Consider the following 12,143-nt stretch of genomic DNA (forward strand, 5'->3'; position numbering starts at 1 on the left):
TTCCATTTACAAGGTGGAAGGAAGGGATGGCATGAAGAAAGAATGGTACATATTTGCATCTGTCACTATTTTCAGATTTGAGCTAAGTGTTTTACGTGAATTATGTAGTGTAATCCATACAAAACACTGCATGTTGGGTATTATTCATTCTATAGGTGAGGAGACTGAGGTTTGGAGAGTTTAATAAACTTGCCCAAACTCACTCAGGCAGTGAGAAGTAGAGCCAGCATTGAAGCCAAGTTCTCCATCCCCAGGAATCATGCTGTTTGCACCACACCTCCTGAAGAAGAGAAGTTTCATTGAGCTTTTGAAAGAGATGATAAACATGGATTGGCAAAGAGATGGCAGAGGGGTTTGGGCATAAGCACAGAAGTAAAAATCAGCCAGCCACACTAATGACAGGAAGCAGACTGGCCTGACTAGAGTAAAGGAGCATATTGGGCAGTAATGACAGGACATTAAGGGAGACCAACTGCCCAGCTAACTGAAAGCTTTGAAACAAAAAGCTTTTAAAGCTACTAGATTTATTCTTCCAAGTTTGTTTTCTGAGAGTTCCTAGTGCAGTGGAAGATGAAGCAGTGACAATAGAAGACTTCACGACTTTTGTTTTTCTTTCCCCATCTTCTTCATTGGGCTGTGTCATTTTTCTTAACCTACCCTCTTAAGAGGGTTGAGGCTCACACCCTATCCATAATTTTACAATTTTTTTTTATTATAAAAGATGAACATGTATATTGCAAAAAATCTCAAATAATAAAAAAGTGTATAAATTACAAATATTGCCCCAAACTTTTAATCCCATTCCCCAAAGGTAACTTCTGTTAATAGTTTGGCATCTATCCTTTTAGATGCTTTGCTTGTTTATTACATAACATTTTAAAAATATATTTACATGTATATGCATGTGTACATGTAAAATGCTATATCATACATGTATTTATGTATAATTCTGAAGACATAAATTCAGCTTAATCATTCTTCATAAAGATAAGTGTCAAAGGCCAGAAAGTTTAAGCTGGAACCCAGTTTTTTTTTTTTTTTTTTTATTTGCGGTACGCGGGCCTCTCACTGCTGTGGCCTCTCCCGTTGTGGAGCACAGGCTCCGGACGCACAGGCTCAGCAGCCATGGCTCACGGGCCCAGCCGCTCCGTGGCATGTGGGATCTTCCCGGACCGGGGCACGAACCCGTGTCCCCTGCATCGGCAGGTGGACTCTCAACCACTGCGCCACCAGGGAAGCCCCCCAGTTTGTTTTAATATTTTCCTTTGCGAAAAGCTGCATTCCTCACAGGGATATTAACCTCTCATGAAGAGGGCTATCAAAGCTTCTAGTAAAAAGGGCTTTGAAAAGGCAAGGTCTTGTTCTGATCACTTTGTCACTGTTAACCCCACATCAACAAGGTCAGTAGATTCTAGAGTAAGAACTTAAGCTTATGAACTCGTGAAGAAAGGAGTGTGGTCTTATGTCTGTAGGAAACCTCTGAATCAACACCAAGGACCTACCTTAGCTCATCAATTTCAGTTGATTAGGGAAAGAGGAACAAGAGTTATCAAAGGGGCCTAACTTAACTTTTTTTTTGGAACCCCTCTGGAGTTTGCCTAATTGGTGACATTGCTGGTTTGATGACATTTCTCCTCACTCTGGTTTTCTTTTCCATCTGAACCCCCTACAGCTATCAATGGGCATGTTAGGTTTTGGCTTCATTATCACTTACATTCCGGAGGCTGCAATCAGTGCTTACCTGGCTGCCACGGCACTACACATTATGCTGTCCCAGTTGACCTGCATCTTCGGGATTATGATTAGTTTCCATTCTGGTCCCATCTCCTTCTTCTATGTGAGTAACTTCTACCCTCACCTAGACTTACAAATGCCCCTCCCCTTGCCTCCAAAAAAGTAGACCCAAGTGGACAGACTCCTGCATAGGCAGCTGAGTCAAGAGAGTCCTAGAAATAATTTCACCTCTTCTAGATTTACAGACTTGATTAATTGCAGATGCCAGTTGGACCATGTTCCCAGTTGCATTAACCATTTCACCCCAGCCTTTTAAACCAACGTGAGTTATATTAAAATTTGGTCTTTGAGATACTGTATTATCATACTTCTTCCCGTTACATGCCTCCTGAAAGACATATATCCTAAAACATAATATATACAGAATATAAAATGCAAAGTAGTCCCTGAATGCAAGCATGTCCTAGGAGCCAAGCTAAACATACATGGTCTGGGAAAATTGATAAACATAATAAACATAACTCCTGGGTCCTTTCCACTACAGTGAAACATAGAAAGTGTATTATCTTCTTACTGGACATTATAGTCTTTTAATATATTGTTTTCAATTAAAAAATATGTATCCACCTACTTGCTCTCACTGTTCTAGTAATGCTCATAAAGACCTCTGTGCCCAGCAACACTGCCTAGGGACTTCCTTTTCAACTAATTTAGAAAGAGTGTCATTTTCTAGATTTAGGCAGTTATCACATCCCTTTCTAAGCCTCTGTAATTTTGTTTTCTTTCAGAACATAATTAACTACTGTATAGGTCTCCCCAAAGCTAATTCCACCAGCATCTTACTATTTCTAACTGCTATTGTTGCTCTGAGAATCAACAAATGTATCAGAATTTCCTACAATCAGTACCCCATCAAGTTTCCCATGGAAATTTTTCTGGTAGGTGTTTTCATTTTGTTTTGTTTTGTTTTGCTTTTTATTGGAGTATAGTTGCTTTACAATGTTGTGTTAGTTTCTGCTGTACAGCAAAGTGAATCAGTTATACGTATACATATATCCCCTCTTTTTTAGATTTCCTTCCCATTTAGGTCACCACAGAGCACTGAGTAGAGTTCCCTGTGCTATACAGTAGGTTTTCATTAGTTGTCTATTTTATACATAGTAGTGTATATAAGTCAATCCCAATCTCCCAATTCATCCCATCCCCCTTCCCCCGTTGGTATCCATAAGTTTTTTCTCTACATCAGTGTCTATTTCTGCTTTGAAAACTGGTTCATCTGTATCATTTTTCTACATTCCACATATATGTGTTAATATACCATATTTGTTTTTCTCTTTCTGACTTACTTCACTCTGTATGACAGTCTCTAGGTCTATCCACGTCTCTGCAAATGGCATTATTTCATTCCTTTTTATGGCTGAGTAATATTCCATTGTATATAGGTACCACATCTTCTTTATCCATTCCTCTGTGGATGGACATTTAGGTTGCTTCCATGTCCTGGCTATTGTAAATAGTGCTGCAATGAACATTGGGGTACATGTATCTTTTTGAATTATGGTTTTCTCCCAGTATATGCCCAGGAGTGGGATTGCTGGGTCATATGGTAATTCTAGTTTTAGTTTTTTGAGGAAACTCCATACTGTTCTCCATAGTGGTTGTACCAGTTTACATTCCCACCAACAGTGTAGGAGGGTTCCCTTTTCTCCACATCCTCTCCTGCATTTATCATTTATAGATTTTTTGATGATGGCCATTCTGACCAGTGTGAGGTGATACCTCACTGTAGTTTTGATTTGCATTTCTCTAATGATTAGTGATGTTGAGCATGTTTTCATGTGTTTGTTGGCCATTTGTATGTCTTCTTTGGAGAAATGTCTATTTAGGTCTTCTGCCCATTTTTTCATTGAGTTGTTTTTTTTGATATTGAGCTGCATGAGCTGTTTGTATATTTTGGAGATTAATCCCTTGATGGTTGCTTTGTCAAATATTTTCTTCCATCCTCTTGGATGTCTTTTTGTTTTATTTATCATTTCCTTTGCTGTGCAAAAGCTTTTAAGTTTCATTAGGTCCCATTTGTTTATTTTTGTTTTTATTTTCATTACTCTAGGAGGTGGGTCAAAAAATCTTGCAGCAATTTATGTCAAATTGTGTTTTGACATAATTTGACATTTGACAAATATGTCAGAGAGTGTTCTGCCTATATTTTCCTTTAAGAGTTTTATAGTGTCCAGCCTTACATTTAGGTCTTTAATCCATTTTGAGTTTATTTTTGTGTATGGTGTTAGGGAGTATTCTAATGTTATTCTTTTACATGTAGCTGTCCAGTTTTCCCAGCACCACTTATTGAAGGGACTGTCTTTTCTCTATTGTATATTCTTGCCTGCTTTGTCATAGATTAGGTGACCGAAGGTGTGTGGGTTTATCTCTGGGCTTTCTATCCTGTTCCATTGATCTATATTTCTGTTTTTGTGCCAGTACTATATTGTCTTGATTACTGTAGCTTTGTAGTATAGTCTGAAGTCAGGGAGTCTGATTCCTCCAGCTCCGATTTTTTCCCTCAAGATTGCTTTGGCTATTTGGGGTCTTTAGTGTTTCCATACAAATTGTAAAAATTTTTGTTCTAATTCTGGAAAATTGCTATTGGTAATTTGATAGGGATTGCATTGAACATGTAGATTGCTTTGGTTAGTATAGTCATTTTCACAGTATTGATCCTTCCAATCCAAGAACATAGTATGTTTCTCCATCCGTTAGTGTTGTCTTTGATTTCTTTAATCAGTATCCTATAGTTTTCTGAGTACAGGTCTTTTGTCTCCTTAGGTAGGTTTATTCCTAGGTATTATTCTTTTTGTTGTGGTGATAAATGAGATTGTTTCCTTAATTTCTCTTTCTAACCTTTCATTGTTAGTATATAGGAATGCAAGAGATTTCTGTGTATTGATTTTGTATCCTACAACTTTACCAGATTCACTGATAAGCTCTAGTAGTTTTCTGGTGGCCTCTTGAGGATTTTCTGTGTATAGTATCAAGTCATCTGCAAACAGTGACAGTTTTACTTCTTCTTTTCCCATTTGGATTCCTTTTATTTCTTTTTCTTCTCTGATTGCCGTGGCCAGGACTTCCAAAACTATGTTGAATAATAGTGGCAAGAGTGGACATCCTTGTCTTATTCCTGATCTTAGAGGAAATGCTTTCAGTTTTTCACCATTAAGAGTGATGTTAGCTGTGTACTTGTCATACATGACCTTTATTATGTTGAGGTAGGTTCCCTCTATGCCCACTTTCTGGAGAGTTTTTATCATAGATGGGTGTTGAATTTTGTCAAAAGCTTTTTCTGCATCTATTGAGATGATCACATGGTTTTTATTCTTCAGTTTGTTAATGTGGTGTATCACATTGATTGATTTGTGTATATTGAAGAATCCTTACATCCCTGGGGTAAATCTGACTTGATCATGGTGTATGATCCTTTTAATGTGTTGTTGGATTCTGTTTGCTTGTATTTTGTTGAAGATTTTTGCATCTATGTTCATCAGTGATATTGGCCTGTAATTTTCTTTTTTTGTGATATCTTTGTCTGGTTTTGGTATTAGGGTGATGATGGCCTCATAGAATGAGCTTGGGAGTGTTCCTCCCTCTTCAATTTTTTGGAAAAGTTTGAGAAGGATAGGTGTTAGCTTTTCTCTAAATGCTTGATAGAATTCACCTGTGAAGCCATCTGGTCCTGGACTTTTATTTGTTGGAAGATTTTTAATCACAGTTTCAATTTCGTTACTTGTGATTGGTCTGTTCATATTTTCTATTTCTTCCTGGTTCAGTCTTGGAAGGTTGTACCTTTCTAAGAATTTGTCCATTTCTTCCAGGTTGTCCATTTTATTGGCATAGAGTTGCTTGTAGTAGTCTCTTATGATCCTTTGTATTTCTGCAGTGTCAGTTGTTACTTTTCCTTTTTCATTTCTAATTTTTATTGATTTGAGTCCTCTCCCTTTTTTTCTTGATGAGTCTGGCTAATGGTTTATCAGTTTTGTTGATCTTCTCAAAGAACCAGCTTTTTTTTTTTTTTTGCGGTATGCGGGCCTCTCACTGTTGTGGCCTCTCCCACTGCGGAGCACAGTCTCCAGACACGCAGGCTTAGTGGCCATGGCTCACGGACCCAGCCGCTCCATGGCATGTGGGATCCTCCCGGACTGGGGCACGAACCCGTGTCCCCTGCATCGGCAAGCGGACTCTCAACCACTGCGCCACTAGGGAAGCCCAGAACCAGATTTTAGTTTCATTGATCTTTGCTATTGTTTTCTTCATTTCTATTTCATTTATTTCTGCTCTGATCTTTATGATTTCTTTCCTTCTACTAACTTTGGGTTTTGTTGGTCCCTCTTTCTCTAATTCCTTTAGGTGTAGGGTTAGATTGTTTATTTGAGCTTTTTGTTTATTGAGGTAGTATTGTATTACTATAAACTTCCCTCTTAGAATCTCTTTTGCTGCATCCCAGATGTTTTGGGTCATCGTGTTTTCATTGTCATTTTTTTCTCGGTGTTTTTTGATTTCCTCTTTGATTTCTTCCATGATCCATTGGTTATTTAGTAGCATATTGTTTAGCCTCCATGTGTTTGTGTTCTTTACAGTTTTTTTCCATAATTGATTTCTAATCTCATAGCATTGTGGTTGGAAAAGATGGTTGATATGATTTCAATTTTCTTAAATTTACTGAGGCTTGATTTGTGAGCGAAGATGTGATCTATCCTAGAGAATGTTCCATGTACACTTGAGAAGAAAGTGTATTCTGCTGCTTTTGGATGGAATGTTCTATAAATATCAATTAAGTCTGTCTGGTCTAATGTGTCATTTAAGGCTTTTGTTTCCTTATTAATTTTCTGTCTGGATGATCTGTCTTTTGGTGTAGGTGGGATGTTTCTGGTAAGTGTTTTGATACTCCAAACTCATGGTTCAGATCATTTAAAATATGTATTTTTTAAATTAAATTAAAAGCAAGTAACGTCGGAAGGGAAATGTTCATAGGAGAATTGTAAAAATAATATTTTTAAAATGTTTGTTGAGGGCTTCCCTGGTGGCGCAGTGGTTGAGAGTCCGCCTGCCGATGTAGGGGACATGAGTTCGTGCCGTGGTCCGGGAAGATCCCACGTGCTGCGGAGCAGCTGGGCCCGTGAGCCATGGCCGCTGAGCCTGCGCGTCCGGAGCCTGTGCTCCACAACGGGAGAGGCCGCAACAGTGAGAGGCCTGCATACCGCAAAAAAAAAATGTATGTTGAATTGTGACAAAGCTGAATACATACATTTAATTAGCTTATATATTTTTAAACATGCTTATTTTTCAAAGGACTTTTATCTACTGCCTCTTTTTCATACTATTTGAAAAATAGGGTGTTTTTTTTTTTCCATTATGACAGTAATACAGGCTCATTCTAGCAATTTTTTTTTGGCCATGCCAAGTGGCTTGTGGGATCTTAGTTCCCTGACTAGGAATCAAACCCAGGTCCCCAGCAATGGAAGCATGGCGTCCTAACCACTGGACCGCCAGGGAATTCTAGCAATTTTGAAAAACAGAAAGAAAAAAAAAGAAGGAGGAAAAGAAATTCCTATAGCTGCACTATCCAAAGTCAACTACAATTGATATTCCTGTACTTTCAGTTATTCTCACCTTTCCTCTTTCAAACAAATACATGACAGGCCTATGCTCAGTGTTGATGAATTTCTGTATTCTTTTATGTAGAGGTTTCATTTCTATTTTAGTATAGCAGCAACCACACTGTTATTCAGCCTCCTTTCATTCTCCCTATGCTACAGTAAAGAAATTGAGGGAGATGAGATGTTAAATGAAAACTAACCCATGTCACTAAGTGTCAGAGCTGGGTTTGGGGAGGAGGGGCTGCTGGGGAAGGTGTGTGTTCATGTATATGTCCTAGGTTTTTTAAACATCTTTTTCTTTAGATCAGGGGAAATGTTAAACTAAATCAATATGATTGTTTTCTTTCAAGAATATTTAAAAAATGTTGTCTAAAGATGACATTTCTTGTTTGTTTTAAGAAATCTGGGGGAATTCCCTGGTGGTCCACTGATTAGGACTCCACACTTTCACTGAGGAGGGCGTGGGTTCAATCCCTGGTCCAGGGAACTAAGATCCCACAAGCTACGCGGCGCGGCCAAAAAAGAAAAAGAAAAAGAAATCTGATAAAATTTATCTTTTGCAGTTAACATTTTTACAATACTAAAGAGATTTTCATAAATAAAGCTTAGGTTTTTGGAGTCGTCATTTCTCTTACAAGGATCAATAAATCTTTGGGTGTCCATGAGCATTACTTTCCCTTTAAGAAGTGTTCTGTGATGGAGATAATTAAAGTTCACTGTGTGCACCCCTATATTTCCCAGCTGCCCTTGTAGTTAGGCAGGACCATGCAACTTTGGGGCTAAAGCATAGGCGAATAGGCATGAGTTCCCAATGTTCCTTCTTCCCCTGCTGTAGTAATCATAGGGGCTATATGTTGAGGTGATAGAGTCTCCAGGAAGAATTAGCCTGGATCCCCAAGGCACTATTTGCAAAAAAGCTGTCCTGCAGAGACACTGACCCACAGTGGACTTTGTGTGGGTAAAAAAATAACTTTCAAGTGCTAGGACACTAAGATCTCATGGTTTGTATATTGCCACAGTATAACATATTCTATGCTAACTAATCCAGGTCCATACTCTTCATGATTGAAAGAGTATAGGAATTGCTTTGGAAACTGAGACCAAGCTCTGTCTTATAACTGTTGTCTACTTCTTGTGGAGGTGCATATCCTTTCTTCCTTGGAGTAGTTAAAAAGCTATCAATTCATAAAGGCCAAAAGCTGAATGGCTGCTTTTACAAAAGACCTTCCAAAACACTGTATACAAATAGTGGGGCCCTAGAGCCCAGGGAACAATGTGCATATGGAGTTTGGGGAGTGGAGTCAGAGGCAACCTCTCCTTCTCTTGGAACCAAGTACAACTCTGGCTTTTAGGAGGCTGAGGCTTTGGAGTCACCAGCAGATGGCATCTGTGACACAGACATCAGCGCGCTCTCTCTGTTTCTATCTCTGTGTCTCTCTTTGATTCCAGCTTTACTCAGGTATAAACTTATAAGATATTTAAAGTGTGCATCATGATGATTTGATACAGATATATATTGTGAAAGGATTTCCCCCATCTAGTTAATTAACACATCCATACCCCATACATTTATCTTTTTTTTTTTTTTTTGGTGAGAACATTTAAGTTCTACTCTCTTAGCAATTTTTAAGTATATGATAAAATGTTAGCAACTATAGTCACCATGTTTTACGTTAGATCCTCAGACCTTATTCATCTTGTAGCTGAAAGGTTGCACTGTTTTACCAACCTTTCTCAATTCCCCCATCCCTCAGTCCCTGGCAACCACTTTTCTACTCTCTGTTTCTATGAGCGTGACTGTTTTCTTTTTTGTTTTAGATTCCACGTATAAGTGATACCATGCAGTATTTGTCTTTCTCTGTCTAGCTTATTTCACTTAGCATAATGCCCTCAAGGTCCATCCATGTTGTCACAAATCAACCCTCTTTTAAGAGACATCAGCAGCAGGGATCATAGTGATGTTCCTTTAAGCAACCTCAAAGGCAATAACATTAACCTGGGTTATTAGGAAAGGAGAGGAGTAAGAGTATAGAGGATGCTGTGGGTTGACTATGGCTGACAGATTGGTTTGTGAGCCATAGTTAAGACATTCCTTTGGGGAATGCTATAAATAATTAGGATGCACCATGAAGTGAAGTGGAGAAATAAACTGAGGTCCAGCAACAAATGTAGGTGGAGACTTAGAATTATTGCAAATTAGACATTAAACTTTTCTGTGACCTGATTTATCCTCAAAGGTTATTGAAGCCTGCAATACACTACTTATACACATGTCAAGTCAAGTGATTGGGAACATTTTCTACTATATAGCAGGGATTAGAGATGTAGTTTAGAATTGGAAAAAGACCTCCATGTTTCCCTTGGAAATGAGGAAAGTAGGAGAGGGAGGATGAGAGCTGCTATGGTGTAGCGGGTGAAAAGCTTTTCACAACACCCCATAAGAAACTACTGTGAAACTAAGATGTGCTGGAGATGGGCTTCCCTGGTGGCACAGTGCTTAAGAATCCGCCTGCCAATGCAGGGGACATGGGTTCAAGCCCTGGTCGGGGAAGGTCCCACATGCTGTGGAGCAACTAAGCCCGTGCACCACAACTACTGAGCCTGTGCCCTAGAGCCCGCGAACCACAACTACTGAGCCCGCATGCCACAACTACTGAAGCCTGCGTGCCTAAAGCCCGTGCTCCACACAAGAGAAGCCACCACAATAAGAAGACTGCGCACCACAACAAAGAGTAGCCCCCGCTCGCTGCAACTAGAGAAAGCCTGTGTGCAGCAACGAAGACCCAATGCAGCCAAAAAAAAAGGTTGTGCTGGAGGAAACTGCACATACCCAGCCGTCTATCCTTTAGATGGTAGTCTCAAATATTAAGGGAAAATTTCAAGGCAATATTTGGGATCCAGGTAAAATAAACTGACAAATAATTCAAGAGTTTCATAGATATAAGAAATTGTACATACTGTACGTTCATAATTAATGTATGTGTATGTGTGTATTTGTATATGTGTATATTTAAGCCGTATAGCAAACACCAAAAAAAAGCATCAATAGTAGTTATCTTTGGATGACTTATTTCTGCTTTTAAATTTTTCATATTTTCTCTATTTTCCTTAATGAGCAAGTGTAACCTTTATACTGGAAATGAAAGAGTTTCTTGGCCACTTGCCACACTTCCTGTCCCTTAACTATATAAAGATCACAACTTTTCTGTTGATCCAGATCTTCCTTCCATTCTGATCTGTAGGCTTCCTAGGGGTCGTCATCTGAACACAGCATCACAGGTAAACCAACTGCTATCCTGCTCAGTGTCTAGCTGAGCTCTTAGAGTAGATGCTGGGAAAAGATTTATGTGTTAGTAGGGATAATGGGGTAAAGCAACTATATATTATTATTTTTAAATGGGCATTGAGTTCTCTTGTCTCTGCTTTAATTTGCTTTGGTGTGAGGTCTTTATAAGGTGTAACAGCTGCTAGCTTGTCTGTTTTCCCTCTAACAGACATTAGAAATGGAAGGGAGGCTTGGTATTTCAGAAGGAAATGAAAGGAGAAAAAAGAAAGCAAGTAATTGCTTTGCTAAAGCAATTTTTCGTGTGTGCTATCAAATGCTGCTCCATCTTATTAATGATTATTAATGATTATCAATATACCTCAACAATCCCCCAGAGGGCTTACTTGTATTGGGACAGTGTACCTAGATTTTAAAACTTTTAAAACTGAGGCCTTGGTTACAGCTATTATCTGAAAACATGTTTATACTTGATCCAGATGTTTAAAGTTGGTGAGGAAAGAGAAGTCTAGGGCAACCATTTTTTCCTATTACTATGTCAGAGACCAAGCCTGAAGTTGTTTTTCATTCTGGTTACAGTGCTAAAAAGAGTTCAGGGAACCAAAAGTGTTGGGGAGGACTTCTGCCTTTGTTGTTCCACTGAACTGGCACTGCCTCTTTCTCCAACCTTCATGTATAGGGACTGCCACGTATTGCATTCCCTGTGCTGCCAGAGGCTATGGGCACCTCTGCTCTTGGAAGCAATGCATAATATTTAGATGATCACATGCCTTTTCTTTTTAAACCCCTACAGATTCTTGGGTTCGCTGCATTTGCAAACAAGGTAAACGTGGACACAGAAAACAGCAAGATGCTCATTGATATGATTCCTTATAGGTTGGTAATTCCACTTTTCAAGACTACTTTTCCCTTCCTGTTAACTCCTCTTAGCCTCTGACTACATAGCCTGTTTGGTATCATTGACCAAAACAGAGTGCCAGTTAGTTCTCCAGCAAGGATGGGTTTATTCGGGATCAGCAAAGAATTGCAATTTGGGGTCTGCAACCATGGCGAGTCACATGCAAGTCCTCCCACAGCAAGGGAAGAAGTTTTTATAAAGGAAAAAATAAAATTGGAGTGGGGGGAAGCTATGGTAAACAAAAAGTCTATGACTTTTCATTGGCTGAGTCCTTTGCCAGGAAAGAAGAGGAGTCTTTCTTCTTCCTGTTGGGCTCTGCAATGGTCACAGGGTGTGAGAACTCCCCCTTTTGGTCTCCCAACTCTACTTAATTATTTTCTGTTTATTAATATTTTTTTAAACAATATTCTCTGCTAACAGTCTCTGGCCACAGCCAAATCTGGGTCATGGGCTCAAGTTCATTTTAGAACACAGAGGTTCTAAAGGATAAGGGCTAGGACAACCCCGTTCTTCTCTGGTCAGCCTTTGACTCTCTTCCCATGGTTGAGCCAATCCCCTTACCCAAGTAAACTGCTTGGAT

The 12,143-nt window shown here is 39.1% G+C and overlaps 1 protein-coding gene across 1 annotated transcript in view; it reads left to right on the plus strand.

Moving 5' to 3' along the window:
* Positions 1-12,143, plus strand: part of SLC26A8 (solute carrier family 26 member 8) — a 73,349-nt gene that overhangs the window by 32,740 nt on the left and 28,466 nt on the right. The window contains 3 exon segments of the mRNA XM_067753193.1: positions 1,673-1,837; positions 2,523-2,672; positions 11,459-11,541. Of these exon segments, the coding sequence (XP_067609294.1) occupies positions 1,673-1,837; positions 2,523-2,672; positions 11,459-11,541 (398 nt within the window).

This window comes from Pseudorca crassidens, chromosome 10 (genome assembly GCF_039906515.1).
Source record: "Pseudorca crassidens isolate mPseCra1 chromosome 10, mPseCra1.hap1, whole genome shotgun sequence".
NCBI classification, from domain to species: Eukaryota; Metazoa; Chordata; class Mammalia; order Artiodactyla; family Delphinidae; genus Pseudorca; species Pseudorca crassidens.